A 17191-nucleotide genomic window follows, 5' to 3' on the forward strand; every position below is an offset into this window, starting at 1 on the left:
GCAGGTTCACTCATGACAGCTGTAATAGAAATATCAAAACATATGTTAGATTTAGTGGGAGTAAAGGAGGTCAGATGGGACAGAGGTGACACCAAACCAGCAAGCAAATATACATTTTTCTATGGAAATGATAATTTTTCTACCCAAATTGGTCAAAAACAATAAGATGCTTTATTGCCACTCCTTTTCAACTTAGCTTTAAAATAGGACATATGTCATTAGGACATATTCTAAAGGTCCAGGAAAACCAGGTGGGACTGAAATTAAATGGGACATATCAGCTGTTGGTCTACACTGATGATATCTGCTGGGTGATAATATATAATATATGTTGCTGTCTCATCACTGATGAACTTTTTCAGTTGGGTCACTAGTATACCTATACCATTTTCATAATATAATAATTCTGGCTGATTTCTAAGCCAGAGATGCATTGCTCACTTCACATCTTCATAGGTTCTGAAGTGCCATCCTCTTCATTGCTTATTTTATTACTCTCTTTTATTAGAGATCAACTGAATATGGAGGCCATGGTATGATTTCTAATTCCCGGTTTCAAATTATGTCAACTGTTGTTAGGTGGGTTCCTGTCACCATGGCATGGCGCGTCCTCAGGTGGTGGATGGAGGAGATGCCCTCAACTTTTGGAGGGAAGCTGCGAATATATTGAATAAGCAGTTGCGGACAGCTGACAAGGGGTGGCCCTCCAGCTTGGGAGTTGGGCATGGGGGCTAACAACTCCTCACCGTAAAAAATTATTATGTTACGGAGAGATGAAGTGACAGGAGGTTGGTGAACTGCATAATGAGGAGCTTCATAACTTGTACTCTTCTCCAAGTATAATTAGAATGATCAAGTCAAGGAGGATGAGGTGGGCAGGTCATGTAGCACGAATGGGGGAGACGAGGAATGTGTATAGGATATTGGTGGGAAAGCCAGAAGGAAAGATACCACAGGGAAGACCATGGCATAGGTGGGTGGACAATATTAGAATGGATCTTAGAGAGATAGGATGGGATGGTATGGCTTGCATAGATCTGGCTCAGGATATGGACCAGTGGAAGGCTCTTGTGAACATGGTAATGAACCTTCAGGTTCCATAAAATTCTGGGAAATTCTTGAGTAGCTGCAGAATTGGTGGCTTCTCCAGAAGGGCTCAGCTCCATGAGTAAGTAAGTTGAACTTCGCCGACAAGCAGTGGTCACTTGGTCGGTACTGAATTGAATTGAATTGAATTTATTTACATTCTATAAATCCTAAGCAGGTTAGTACCTTTGGATACAGAACAAGTCAAAATGTTACATACATAAGTACAGGCAATTTTAGCTTAAAAATTAATATAACTTAATTTTACATCATTCTCTATTTACATTGAAGTATTCATCTAAAGAGTAGAAGGAATGAGCATGTAGATAATTCTTTAACTCTGATTTAAACTTTTTAGTATCATTGCCCAAGTTTTTAATACTTTGTGGCAGATTGTTGAACACTTTTATGCCAGTAAAGTAGACTCCTTTTTGATATACTGATAAAGTTGATGAGGGTAGGTGGAAGTTATATTTTTGTCTAGTATTCATGTTATAGACATCAGAATTTAATTTGAATTTATCTTTGTTGTAAACAACAAATAAGAGAAGCGATAATATGTATTGCGATTGAAGAGGTAGAATTTTTAATTTCTTAAATAATTCTCTACATGAATCTCTACTTCTACATCCTGTAATGATTCTAATTATATTCTTTTGTATTTTAAAAATTATTACACTATGTGAAGAGTTCCCCCAAAATATTAATCCATAGTTCATAATAGAATGAAAGTAGGCATGGTAAACCATCTTCAATGTTTCCTGTGACATAAAAGGCTTAATTGATCTCATCGCATAGCAAGCTGCATTTAATTTAGGTATAATTTGTTCAATATGTATTTTCCAAGACAGTGTACTGTCTACATGTATTCCAAGGAATTTTGTATCAAGTACTTTACAGATTAATTTGTTGGCATAACTGATGTCCAGATCAATTTGGTGGTTGTTTTTAGTTGTGAATGATATGTAATGGGTTTTATCAAAATTTAATGAGAGTAAATTGGCTTCGAACCATCTGTTTAAGGCTTCAAATACAATATTTATGTCATTTTTAAAGTTTTCAAATTTAGAGTTCTTAAATATTATACTAGTGTCATCTGCATATAGAATTGGTTTAGATTTATTGTTGATGGTTTTAGATAGATCATTTATGTAGAGAAGAAAAAGTAAGGGACCTAAAATTGATCCTTGTGGAACACCGTGCTTTATAATTCCCCAGTTTGAAAATGCATTATGACTGGAGTTTTTATTATTTATTTCAACTCTTTGATACCTGTTTTTGAGGTATGATTTGATCCATTCATTAGCTTTGCCAGTTATTCCATAGAAATTTAATTTCGATAGTAAGATATCATGATTAACACAATCGAAAGCTTTTGCTAGATCACAGAAAATCCCTCCCACAATTAATCTGTCATTGAGAGCACTTAAAATATCGTTAGTTAGTTCATAGGTTGCTTTTTCTGTTGTTAGGTCTTTCCTAAATCCAAATTGCTCTTTGACTAATATGTTGTTAGAATTTAAGTGTTCAAGTAGTCTATTATACATAACTTTTTCAAAGACTTTTGAGAATGAAGTCAATATGGATATTGGTCTGTAATTAGAGATGCATTTTCTCTCTCCTTTTTTAAAAAGTGGTTTCATTACAGCGTATTTTAAGCGTTGAGGAAAAGTACCTGATGATAAAGATTTATTACATAGATGATTCAAGGGTGAACTGATGTAAACAGAGCTTGCTTTAAGTAATTTGGTAGAGATTTCATCATATCCATGTGAATTTTTGGGCTTAAGGGATTTAATAATGTTTTCAATTTCCTTCCTTGTTGAGAATTTGAGATTTATATTTGGAAATGAATTGTTAAAGGCACGTGACAGATAGTATATTGGATTATTATTATTATTATTATTATTATTATTATTATTATTATTATTATTATTATTATTATTATTATTATTATTATTATTATTATTATTATTATTATTATTATTATTATTATTATTATTATTATTATTATTATTATTATTATTATTATTATTATTATTATTATTATTATTATTATTATTATTATTATTATTATTATTATTATTATTATTATTATTATTATTATTATTATTATTATTATTATTATTATTATTATTATTATTATTATTATTATTATTATTATTATTATTATTATTATTATTATTATTATTATTATTATTATTATTATTATTATTATTATTATTATTATTATTATTATTATTATTATTATTATTATTATTATTATTATTATTATTATTATTATTATTATTATTATTATTATTATTATTATTATTATTATTATTATTATTATTATTATTATTATTATTATTATTATTATTATTATTATTATTATTATTATTATTATTATTATTATTATTATTATTATTATTATTATTATTATTATTATTATTGGAATATGTTTTCTCAGCTAATGAAAGGAAATATTCATTAAATGCACTTGCGATAGCTTGTGGATTGTTAGTGGACTTCCCTTCAATATTCAAACTTTGTACGTCTTCATTAACAGATTTCTTTCCTGATTCAACTTTCACAATATCCCAGGTGGTTTTAATTTTATTGTTTGATTTTAGAATTTGGCTGTTATAGTTATTCTGTTTGGCTTCTTTAATGACTTTTGACAAAATTTTACAGTACATTTTGTAGTGACTTTTTAGTCTTGGATCATTACTGTCCCTACTGGCCAAATATAGTTGTCTTTTGTGTTTACATGAAGTTTTTATTCCAATTGTTATCCAGGTGGATTTGTTTTTATTTTCATTTTTGACTATTTTTAAGGGAAAGCTTGAATAAAAGATCCTCAAGTATGTGTTCAGAAAGCAATTAAATTTAGAATCAATATTATTGCTGTCAAATACATTGTCCCATGATTCATTACTTAATTTTGTGACAAAATCTGCCATCGTATGCTTGTTGATTTTCCTTACTGTTTGATATTGTTGATTACTGGGCTGAAGGTCAATATTATTTATTTCTATGAGTTGAGCATCATGATCGGATAAGCCATTTATAAAGGGTCCTACAGTATAGTCTCTTAATTTTGAGTTATCAATGAATATATTATCTATCGCTGAACTAGAATTATTTTGAACTCTTGTGGGAAAGTTAACAGTACTGGAGAGATTGTAAGATGATAACAAAGAGTCTAAATTTAGTTTCCTATTACTGTCGATGAGATAGTTTATATTTATATCACCACAAATTATAAATTCAACTTTTGAACCATGCAGTACATTTAGGATGGTTTCTAATCTATTTAAAAAGTGATTGAAGTTTCCAGATGGGGCTCTATATAAAGTCAGTATACAAATATTTGAAAAAGGAGAGTCTAACTTTAGAGCACATGCTTCCAGATCCTGGTCTTTGCAATAATCTTCTAAATTTATTTTAGTAAATTTTAGGTTTTTGTGTACAAAAATACTCACTCCTCCTTTCTCCAGTGTTTTCCTACAGTATCTAGCACCTAAATTATAATTTTCTAAGTGAAGATGTTCTAATTCCAGCTGTTTCATGTGATGTTCAGTAAGGCACAGTATGTGTGGAAGATTTGAATTCATGGAGCTTATTAGTTCATTTGTTTTGTTTCTCAATCCTCTTATATTCTGATGGAATATTCTTAGTACTTTATTATTCACTGAATTTAGTAGACTGCAATTACCTTTTCTGATTTCTATTGGTTCACTAACATTATTGTCTGAAAGATTAGTTTCTTTTGCAATTTCTTTTACTTGATAAACTTTACTTGCACTCTTTATCCTAAAAAATGATTCTGAACACCCATGACAACTGGAATGTGTCTGCCCTTAATGCTCTCTGCAATGAGTCGCGTCAGCTTGTCCTTGCCTCGAGGATTAAGATGCAAACCATGGACAGTATGTTCGCTCCTCAATATTGAAGAGACATCGATCGCATCAATGTGGGCCGCGCCGACCTCCACAAGCATATAGTTCACTTGTGGACTAAAGCCACGGAGTTTGGTTTAGTTGCATGAGCACAGTGAGGGCAAGTATTACTGTGCTGGAGGCAAACCTGATTTGCAAGAAATTCCAACACTTTGTGCCAATGATCAACTTCAAAATGGTCCTCAGTAACTTGTAGCATGCAGCAGAGTCCGTAGCTGTCCCTTCTTCCATGTAATATTCCAGAACAATACCGTTCATAACTCTGAATTACATTAATATGATTTTGACAGAAGATTGTGTCATGTGACATGTCTTTGTCCTTGGGGAGCTGGGATGCTATCATTCCATATTATTTTGCTCACTTCCAGGTTTAAAATGATGAATTCTTTTCGTGACATGTTCAATTTATAAAGAAAATCTACCTTTGTTTACACAGTTTCTTGGAATGTTATAACCTCCACTGCTGAAAACTCTGAGACCTCTTGGGAAACTTAGGCATAGATGTGAAAGTAACATTAAAATGGATCTTACAAAAATGTAATACATGCATGAAAGGCACCACCTTTGATTTTGTATCATGGCAAAAGTTGTGAACAAATGTATGCTTGTTTTTGTTTCAGGTCAGGCTTTAACTTTTGTTGTTGTTCTGGCTTTGTGAACACCTAATTAATTATGGACAACAACTTGAAGGAATGATTGCTCCAATTTATATCGAAAGCAGACTCCATCCGATTAATGTCACTATTGTCACATATGACAGCTCTGACAGCATTATTGCAGCCTAGAGTCACAATATGGTTTGCAGGGCATCATCCACTCTTTGCACATAATATCTAACTTCTGCACCCAACCATACATCTGAATGTTTGATATCACAGACTGTATGGTGACGCATTTCTGTAGATTTAACACCATCTGCATTCCAAAAACACATCCCACTTTGCCATTCAAGTTTGGTAGATGTCTTGACTATGACACAAATTGCTAATTCATTGCTATAAGCAACTGATTCATCATACAGAGTTACCAAACGTATCCAGAGTGACAAATTTTATTGGCCATAAATGTATGTAGTCTCAGTGTGCAACTCCCTCACCATTATATACCTTTAATCACATTTTTTTATCTTCATTTGACACACCTTAGCATTTGTAGTGTCTCTGCATGAAGCCCTAGTGTTGTCAATCATGATTTACATTCTGCAGTTCTCCCCCCCCCACCTCCTCTCTATGTTAATGCATGGATAACTGTAACAAGCAGACTTCTTTACTCAAGATTTCATATAAATGTATGGTCATTGGAGAAGTTCAACAGAGAACTGAAGCTGTGATAGTGCACTGACATATGCAATATCATTACAGGACTGAAAACTTCCACAAATGTTGACACACTCCTACCTTTTTCATCACATGCTACTTGTACTTGCTGCAGCTTGTCCTTGTGCAGCTGTAGCTCATTCATAAGTAACTCATTCTGTTCCCGTGCCAGGCTACAGTCCTGCTCTAAGGTGTGCCAGGTACCTGACTTCTCTTCTGCCTACAACAGATTACCTTCATTAACATGAAAATGACTTCGCTCATAAAGTCTATATTCCTACTGCATAGGTTTCCAGTCCTACAGATGACAATGATGAGGTTTTTTCATGTTTTGTACACCTCATTACTTAAGCATAGATTATATGTTAAATTTACTGGATATAGTCTCAAAGTTTATAAGCATCACCATATTCTTGTTGCTGACTTACAAACAATATTCATGCAAGGAGTGTGGTATGACTATGATTTGTCTTAAAACTACATTTCAAATCCCAGCCTCAAATGGCCCCGTAGTTAGAAATATTCTGTTGCATATTTTTTAAAGGCTTGCTATCATTTCAAGATGCTAAATTATGTAATGGTATACTGACTATAGGCAATTAAAAAATATGATACAGTGGTGGCCTCCAATGGGGTAACATTTTCACTGCATTCTTTTAAAATCAGTCAGCTGGTTCAAAAGTTGGAAGGGGGTATATACAAAGAGTATGGTTACTTCATTAGCCTACGTTCTCTCCTTAAGAAAGGAATTTAGGCCACAAATGGAAACATGTATATTTTCAGTGCTGTATGAGCTGAACAGCCTAATCCCAGATTTGGTCACAATCACCTTATTCAGAAATGGCTTCTACTCAGCAAATGAGCACACAAACTCACAACCTACCTATTCACCTACCCAACTCCGTAACAGGATCTTCCTTGATCATACAATATTTACATGATCATGTTTCAGCCTATTCGGATACTTGAAGGTTTGCCACTGTCAGCACACAAGCTCCTACTGCACCCAATCTTGAGGCAAACAACCAGTTTCTTAAATATCGATTTTAATAGTAATAAAAGCACAGGTCTCTGAAGTGGTCTCTTTCACAGAGATACTCCAATGAAAATGCTGCATGCATTTTGTGTTAATCCATCCATGCCATATGCATGGCTCATCTGACTGTTCTTACACAGTACTGAACAGCGCCAGGCAAAGCACATACATTAAGAAACTACTCATTTTGCAATTTCCTTCATTCTGATATTGCCTCTTTTAAGTCACTCACTCACTCACTCACTCATGGAGCTGTGCCCTTCTTGAGAAGCCACCATTTGTGCAGCTACTCGAGAACCTCCCAGCATTTTAACGTACCCGAAGGTTCATTATTGCGTTCACAAGAGCCCTCCATTGGTCCCTATCCTGAGCCAGGCCAATCCAATTCATACCACCCCATCCTATCTATCTAAGATCCTTTTTAATATTGCCCACCCACCTATGCTTTGGTCTTTCCAGTGGTGTCTTTCCTTCTGGCTTTCCCACCAATATCCTTTATGCATTCCTCATTTCCCCCCATTTGTGCTACATGCCCTGCACACCGCATCCTCCTTGACTTGATCATTCTAATTATATTTGGAGAAGAGTACAAGTTACTAAGCTCCTCATCATGCAGTTTTCTCCAACCTCCTGTCACTTCATCTCTCTTTGGTCCAGATATTCTCCTCAATACCCTGTTCTCAAACACCCTCAGTCTATGTTCCTCCCTTAATGTCAGAGACCAAGTCAGAGACCAATACAGAATCATAGGCAAAATTATAGTTTTGTATATTATAATTTTTATGTTTTTGGACAGCAGACAAGAAGACAAAAGGTTCTGGACTGAATGGTAGCAAGCATTTCCCTGAATCTGACCTCCCCTTAATTTTCTCCTGAATCAAATTTTGATTTGTTACTGTCATTCCCAAATATCTGAACTGTGCCATATTTTCAAAACATCTGTTACCTCTCTTTATGTCATGATTTTGCCCGACCACTGATGCAATAATTGATTGACCATTATCTAATAACTAACACCATGATAAAATCACATCTCAGATATTAATTTTATTTACACTTTACACACATCCCTTTCATAACTTCTCAACATATGATAAATGTAATATTCACCTGTTTATTAGATTCTTCCAAGTCCTGATACAATTTCTCATTTTCAGCAACAACTTGCTTACACTTTGTTACAAATTTATTTAAATCTTGTTCATAACTACGGATCAGATCATCTTTCTCTCTTATTGTTTCCTGATATGCTTCAAGTAAGGGACCAAGTGCATTTTTGTTGACATTTCTCCAAGCTGCAGTAGCTTCTTTTTCTTGAACTTCGGCTGGCACAGTCTTCAGTGGAGGTAACTCTCCTGCACTGCCCTGTTTGTGCAGTCTCTGCTGGCACCGGTCCAGCTCAACATTAAGCCTATACACTAAGTTCTTAAGCAGTGCAACATCTTCACTTAGCTCTTGATTCTGAGCCTTCAGAGCAGTTATCTGTTCTGACTCAGATTCCTCCCGACATTTCATGCCTTCTAACTCTGTCCTATAATTGTCTCTCTGTTCCTCAAGGTGTTTGCAGTTTGCCTCCAGTTTTAAGAATTTATCTTTCAGCATCTCAATGATCTCCTCTTTCTTGCAAAGGGCTTCATCTACAGTAGCTGAAAATACAAAATAAAAAATGTCTTTCACATGAAGAACAGACATCATGGTACAGTATTTTCTTGAAAAAACTGACAGTTACTTAGCTGCACAAGAGACCACAGTTGGATCCTACCCTGACACAATTTAATCCAGTCTGAATTTCTACATCCTCTCTCTCCAAGACCAATCCATCTATGTTTAAAGTCTCTTAAGTGACTATTCTTAAATGAGGTTTCCCTTTTAAATTTTCCATGAATTTTTCATTTTTCCTTTACATACTACATACTGGGTCCATTTCACCTGGTTCTGATTTAATCACATTGTTATGGATCTAGATATGTTTTGATGTATATAATGAAAAATACAGGGTTTCATTTCATCAGAGGGAGATTAATTTAATTAGAGGAACTGCTATGACAATACAAATTGGGTTAGTAATGGTGGGAACTACATGTGTGCATATTTGGGTTTCAGTATCCCAATGTCAAATATCTTCAGATTTTACGTAGCTTACCGAAGTGATACTCAAGAACTTTCTGCAGAATTCTAGGGTTCCAAAGAACAGCCTGGGAATCAGTGTGTTAATGCAATGTTCCATAAACATTTTATGATAGACTGTTAGAAATGCAGTGGGTTTTGAGGACCAGCACTCTGTCCATCTCACATCTTGCATTACAGGTAATGGCTGCTAAGTCCAGTTATTACTAACACATTTCAGTAGTTTAATTTTAAATATAAAAATGAACACTGTTATGTGGCATCACTGAAATGCATACAACTCAGCCATCTGAACCTGAGTCTGATGTCTTAGTGGCTGAAGTGGATGAAAAAAGGCATGAACTGAAGATTGAAATATACAAAATCATAATTTTACCACTTGTTTCATATGGGTGTGATACTTGGTCTTTTGCCCTATAGAAAGAGCAGAGATGAGGGTGTTTTGATGATGAAATGATAAGAAGTAACAAGAGGCTGGAAAAAATTCCATATTGCAGAACTTTATAATCTGTGCTCTTCAAAGACTATCATTAATGACTGGATCAAACAGAATAATAATAATAATAATAATAATAACAACAACAACAACAACAACAACAACAACAATAATAATAATAATAATAACAACAACAACAACAACAACAATAATAATAATAATAATAATAATAACAACAACAACAATAATAATAATAATAATAACAACAACAACAACAACAACAACAATAATAATAATAATAATAATAACAACAACAACAACAACAACAACAATAATAATAATAATAATAATAACAACAACAACAACAACAACAACAATAATAATAATAATAATAATAACAACAACAACAACAACAACAACAATAATAATAATAATAATAATAACAACAACAACAACAACAACAACAATAATAATAATAATAATAATAACAACAACAACAACAACAACAACAATAATAATAATAATAATAATAACAACAACAACAACAACAACAACAATAATAATAATAATAATAATAACAACAACAACAACAACAACAACAATAATAATAATAATAATAATAACAACAACAACAACAACAACAACAATAATAATAATAATAATAATAACAACAACAACAACAACAACAACAATAATAATAATAATAATAATAATAACAACAATAAGGGGCCAAGGGGAAGAAGAGGCACAGATCCTCTCCGACCCCAGGAATATAGATGCGAATATATAGACTCTCTATACTCAAGACCCGTGATGAAGAATCACACCCTACAAGAGGTAGCCCTGTTGAACATCTTAACAGAACATGGCGGATCTAGAGGAGTAAACCTCGAAAAAAAATCCCTAGCCCAAAGTGTACACTACCGTGCTGATGGACTACAGGAGCACCTGCGGCGGAGGGTGAGAAGCCATAAACGGTGAACTCTAAGGAGCGGCAACCCTTGGTTACAAGCAGCCTTACTGTGGCAGGCGGGGCAATAACGCAGCAGACAGAACAATTCCCTAGCTACTCGTGGGACAGCGATGGAAAGAAATGCAAATGAATATATGTACAAAGGCAGAAGGAGTAGAGCGCAATCCTCTAACGATCAACAAGGTGAGAATTGTAACCACAAAGAGGAAACTCAACGTCGACCACCTCCAAAACAACCCAATGTCGGGGAATCAAACAGCGAAGACAAAGCTAATATACAGATGCGATGGAACAAAGAGGAAATGAAGGAAGTTGTGTGGTGTTTCCTGGCATCAACAGGCAATTACAAGGAAGCATACGAATTATGGAGAAGCAGAAACCTAAAAGTAAGGCCAACAATGAATGCAAAGCTGCTGCTAAACCAGAAAAACTACATTCTGAAGAATAAAAGGCTTACAGACATTGAAATCGATGAGATAAGGGAAAGCATTAACGTATATACAGAGGACAGCACAGGAGACCATGTAAGAAGGAAGGACGATAATGTAAGCACCACAGAGGATGAAATGCAGGATAGAAGCACGAGAGAGGACGCAGAGCAGAATGTGGAGAGGAACGAGTTAAAGGAACAACTTCAGGTAGCACGGCACAAGGTGAGGTTCTTACAAATGTCAGAAAGAAGAACACTGCTGAAATTGGAAGAAAACAAGAAGCTGGTTTGCCTTAAGGAACAAGTAAATGGAATAATAAAAGAACTCTTGGAAGAGAATCAAATAAACATAACAGAAGTGAACCACTTGATATACGCTGCAGCAACAGTTATCACAGAAACAACTATTAAACCTAGGAAAACAATGACAACCGGAAGATTTAAAGATGCTTGGAAACTAAGAATACAGAAACAGATAAGCAAATGGAGAAAAGACTTGTCCATACTCACTGAGTCAGGCTCTGGCTCTGATAACATTAAACTGAACACAAAAAAGAGGAAAATTTTCCAGAAGTACAAAATGACAAATGCCAGAGAAGTAGCAGAGTTAATAGAAAAACTAAAGCAGAAAATACAAGCAAAGGCTCAAAGAATCAGAAGATATGAAAAAAGGAAAAACCAATACATCCAGAATAAAATGTTCAAGGAAAACACAAATCGATTTTATCGACACCTGGGGGCAAAAGCTATAGAGGTCACAGCTCACCCCAATATGCAGGAAGTAGAGTTCTACTGGCAGGCAATATGGGAAATGGAAACACGACACAATGAAAAGGCAGAATGGATAAGAAGAGAGGAAAAAGGAAGAGAAGGAACCAGCGACATGAAGTGGATGCCTATAAAAACTACAGAATTTACCTCAGTTTTGGCCAAAACGCACAACTGGAAGTCTCCTGGAAGTGATCAAATACAAAATTATTGGCTAAAAGAATTCCCAGTTATGCACAGTTATATTGTAGAAGCTTTCAACAAAATAATAGAAAAACCTCAACAAATGTCCGAATGGCTGACTACAGGAATAACATACCTACTTCCTAAATCGAAAAACACTATGGACCCAAAGAACTACTGACCGATTACTTGTTTATCGACTATGTATAAGATGCTGATAGGAATTATTGCCAGAAGAATTTTGTTATATTTGGAGGAGCACAACCTATTGCCAGAAGAACAAAAAGGATGTCATCCAGGAAGTAAAGGATGCAAGGACCAGCTGCTGTAATCAAAAGCAATACTTGAGGACTGCAGGAGGAGGAAAAAGAACCTAAACATGGCTTGGATTGACTATCAAAAGGCATTTGATAGAGTGCCCCACAGCTGGATAGAAAAGTCAATGGAACTAGTAGGAGTGAATGATAGGATAGTGAAATTTTGCAAACACTCCATGGAAAAATGGAACACAAAGCTTCAGCTGAGAACAAACCAGGAACTCATGCAATCACAACCCATTAAAATAAACAGAGGAATATTTCAGGGTGACTCATTATCACCACTACTTTTTTTGCATAGCACTTATTCCGCTAACTTATGAATTAAACAGATCTGGATGTGGGTACCAGGTGTATGGATCTGAAAGGAAAATAGGTCACTTGTTGTATATGGATGACTTGAAACTGTTAGGAAAAAGTGAGGAAGAATTGAGGGACGAGATTAAAATTGTAAAAACATTCAGTAGTGATATAAAAATGGAGTTTGGATTAGAAAAATGTGCCAGAATTTCGATAAAAAATGGTAAGGTTCAAAGAAAAGAGCATGTAGAAAACACAGGGGAGAATGAAATTAAAGAACTAGAAACAAATGGAGCATATAAGTACTTGGGAATAGAAGAGAACCACCAGATAGGACACAAGAAAGAGAAGGAAAGACTGAAGAAGAAGTATGTAAGAAGATACCAGTACTGAGATACAGTTTTGGAATTATTAACTGGCACAAAGAGGAAATACAAAAATTGGACAGGAAAACAAGAAAAATGTTAACTACCTATGGACAGCATCACCCAAGAGCAGATATAGACCGTCTGTATGTTCCTAGAAAAGAGGGAGGACGAGGCCTGATACAGATAGAGGCGGCTTACGTGGCAGAAACCACAAACCTAGCGGAATATATAGAAGGAACAGAAGATCAACTGACGAAAATTGTTAGGACACACCAATGCAACACAAGTTCTTTGCCGAACACAGCCTGCAAGTACACAAAATTTTTACAAAAAAAGGCAATAGCTCAGAAGACAAAAGAAAAATGGGAAAAGAAAAGAATGCACGGACAATACCCACGCAGCTTAGATGACACTCTGGTGGATAAGGAACAGACCTATCGATGGTTGAAATTTGGAGGCATTAAAGGGGAAACAGAAAGCTTAATCGTAGCAGCTCAGGACCAAGCAATCAGTACAAACTATTTTAAGAGAAAAATATTGAAAGAAGAGATCGGAAGTAAATGTCGACTGTGTAAAGAATATGAAGAAACTATAGACCATTTAACATCAGGATGTCCTGTTTTGGCGAAGAACGAATATATAGTAAGGCATGATAAAGTTTGCATGCATTTACATTACTCAATATGTAAAGAATTTGGAATTGAAGTACCAGACAACTGGTACTCACACGTGCCTAAGTCAGTATGTGAACATGAGGATATAACGGTGTTATGGAACCAAGGCGTACAAACAGACAGAGAGGTTCTGGCAAACAGGCTAGACATAATAATTAAAAACAAGCAAAAGAAAACTTGCATACTTATAGATGTATCAGTACCATCGGGCAGGAATATAGTACAAAAAGAAGCAGAGAAGAAATTAAAATATAAAGATTTAAGCATCGAAATTCAGCAAATGTGGAACATGAAATGTTTTGTGATACCAGTAATTATTGGAGCCACAGGTACAGTCACGAGAGGGTTGAGAAAATATTTGGAACTAATTCCTGGTAAGCACTCCATAGATTCACTGCCAAAAACAGCTATCCTGTAAACATCACACATATTACGGAAAGTGCTACAGTGCGAAGCTTGAAGCCTGAGTGGTGAGGTGCATCACTGGTTCAAGAAAAAGGAATACCAGGAAATAAACCTGTGACAAGAGATGATGATAACAATAATAATAATAATAATGGCAGGACATGCAGTATGGAAAGTAAAGATGAGAAATGCATACAGGATTTTGGTTGGAAAATGTTCAGGGAAGAGACCACTTGGGAGACCTAGGCATAGATGAGAGGATATTAAAATGGGTCTTAAAGGAATAGGATGAGGATATGACCTTGGTTCATCTGACTCACGGGGGGATTCAGTGGTGGGTTCTTACGGATATGGTAATGAACACAGGTTTCTATATGAGGTGAGAGATTTTTATGTCTACCTGAGTGACTTAGCTTATCAAGAAAGGCTTTATCCATGGAGCCATGTAATATGATCACACATTACTGCTTTTATTAATGGACAATACGTTAAGGAAAAAGCAGAGTTTTACCTGTGCTTAATTAATTGAGCATCATGCCATGATAACATATTGGGCACTGGAGGTATAACTCTACCATTCTTGAACTCAGTGCTAGATGGAGGTGAGTGATCACTTTCATGACCCAGCTACTCTACCCCTTTATAGATTGCATTCTGTTGTATATATAATATTTATCTTATATTATAACTGTCGACACAACAAATAAAGTGGGAATATCTTCAATGAATACAACATATGTTGGTACAATCTTACTTATTTATGTAAGCTTACATTAAATAAGAAAGATATATATACAAACCTCTGGTGTCTTCTTTGAAGATATTTCACATTTATTTGTTGTGTTGAAGGTTATAACATAAGACAAATACTCTACCCCCAGTACCTACTGAATTGGAGGCTGCATGGGCCCCAGAGCCAGTCTACACACTGTGGAGAAAAATCTCTTGCCCTGCCATGAATTTAACCCTGGCTGTCCAGCCTACAGCCTAGTCACTATACTGATTCAGCTATTCCAGCCCCAACAGAAACTTTTTCAGACACATCCATTGCACTTTTGCTGCACCAAACGAGAGACACAAGGCATTGACAGCAACCACAACTAACAGAATGCATGTCCTGTACATCTGCATTCAGAGGGTTTTCTGGCTGCTGTTGTGTACAAGTTTCTTTGTTTCTCACTGTATGTACAACATGCACTCACTCACTTTGCTGACAGCCTGAATCTTGACTAGAATATGATAGCTGCTGCACAGTTAGGTTGAGTTCCTTATTTTCATTTGTCAGTCTATCCAACTCCTGCAACAGAGCAGCACGGCTTCCAGATCGGCCATGACTGTGTTGCACATCAGTAAGAGGAAGCTTCCGCCTAGGTTTTGGTTTTGGTTCTTGTTGTTCTGGTGGGAACTCAAGTGCTTCTGACTGACACGGATCCCTGTTTAATATATGAAGCCAGTATAGCCAGATTAAGTGATCAAATATAGTTGGACCATTATGACAAGTAATCACATGACAGGCTGTGCCACACATTTACTCTGAAAATCTTATTTCTTTTTAATATCCACATTTCACTGTTCAATCCTACAGCAGGTTTGTACACTAACACAATTACTCTGAATTCTGTTCCCTCTGAATTACAGTGTTTCTACAATCAGCACAATTTAATCTACTGGATATAATATTTTTTACCATCTTCATTCATTTTACCTATATTAAATAGTTTACATCCCACGTTATGTGAAACCCAAATTTAGTGTTCCCACATCTAGCGAAATAATGTATTTCCTGAATATTTTTTCTGGTCTCAAATAAAACTGAATATAAACAGTGTTTAATTAAAGGTGCAGTCACACAGAGCGCTACATATGTGACGCATGCTACGTACGCTATGTTTGCTATACGAACATAAAAATATCTCCCTTTATTGCCAATGTGTCAGGCCACACGGACTTCCGTACGCTACATACGCTATGTTTGCTATGTTAGCTGTGTCATTGCAGAGTGTTCGATTCTCGGCTATATTCTTAAAACATCGCGCTGGATGGGCAGGCACACTGGGCTCGCTTCCAGGTGTCAGCTGCGCGCCTCAGTAATTTCCCATTCTGATTACAACACGTGTTACGTATCATTCAGCACAGTATTCGCTTAGATGAAAATGACACTGGAGGAATTAATTGAAGAAGTAAGGAAGTATCCATGTTTGTGGAACAAAGGGTTAGAAGCATATCAAAACCAGAACATGCGGGATAATGCCTGGGACATGATTTCTGGAGAACTGAATACACCAGGTAATGTACAAACATTGTTCTTTTACCTATAAGTGAAGAACTTAAAATATTTTCATCAACCCGATTCATTCAGAAATATTTTTTAATTTAACTTCATCTTCACGTAACTGCTTTATCAGATGATACAATTCACCAAATTTTGTTCTTCTTAAGTTCACGCCATGCACCCACTTCCTTTTATGTTTACACAAGGAAAGTAACAGCAAAAGCTCATTGTCGGAATCATTGCTGCCCCCCACGGCACACTATCGGCCAATCTCTCATTCAAGACTGTGCAGTTTTGTGCCAAACATAGCTTTCTGTGTGGCCATGCGGTGTAGCGAACATAGCGTACACAGCATACGTAGTGTACGTAGCGAACATAGCGTAGCGCTCTGTGTGGCCACACCTTTAGAGTTCTATCTCCCTGGGCATATTGCCATGTAATCCAGTGAAGTTCAACTGATACTTTGAAGGAACATGTTTTACATTTACATTTACATTTATTTTTCACTTCATGGATCCAATCATCTCCCCGTAGGGCTGAATATAAAACATGTCACATA

At 35.5% G+C, this 17191-nt stretch overlaps 1 protein-coding gene across 6 annotated transcripts in view; it reads right to left on the minus strand.

Moving 5' to 3' along the window:
* LOC111872090 (centrosomal protein of 89 kDa) overlaps nucleotides 1-17191 on the minus strand; it is a 46454-nt gene that overhangs the window by 24046 nt on the left and 5217 nt on the right. For all 6 annotated transcript variants that reach the window (XR_004513863.1, XR_004513865.1, XR_004513864.1 and 3 more), the window contains exons 4-6: nucleotides 15567-15793; nucleotides 8490-9025; nucleotides 6425-6563 (exon numbers count right to left, since the gene is read on the minus strand). Coding sequence is in view for 3 of the 6 variants with exons in the window: in XM_023865639.2 (XP_023721407.1) it covers nucleotides 6425-6563; nucleotides 8490-9025; nucleotides 15567-15793 (902 nt within the window). In the remaining 3 variants the exon portion in view is untranslated. The remainder of the gene's footprint in view (nucleotides 1-6424; nucleotides 6564-8489; nucleotides 9026-15566; nucleotides 15794-17191) is intronic.

The sequence above is a fragment of the Cryptotermes secundus genome, unplaced genomic scaffold, assembly GCF_002891405.2.
Source record: "Cryptotermes secundus unplaced genomic scaffold, Csec_1.0 scaffold356, whole genome shotgun sequence".
NCBI lineage: Eukaryota > Metazoa > Arthropoda > Insecta > Blattodea > Kalotermitidae > Cryptotermes > Cryptotermes secundus.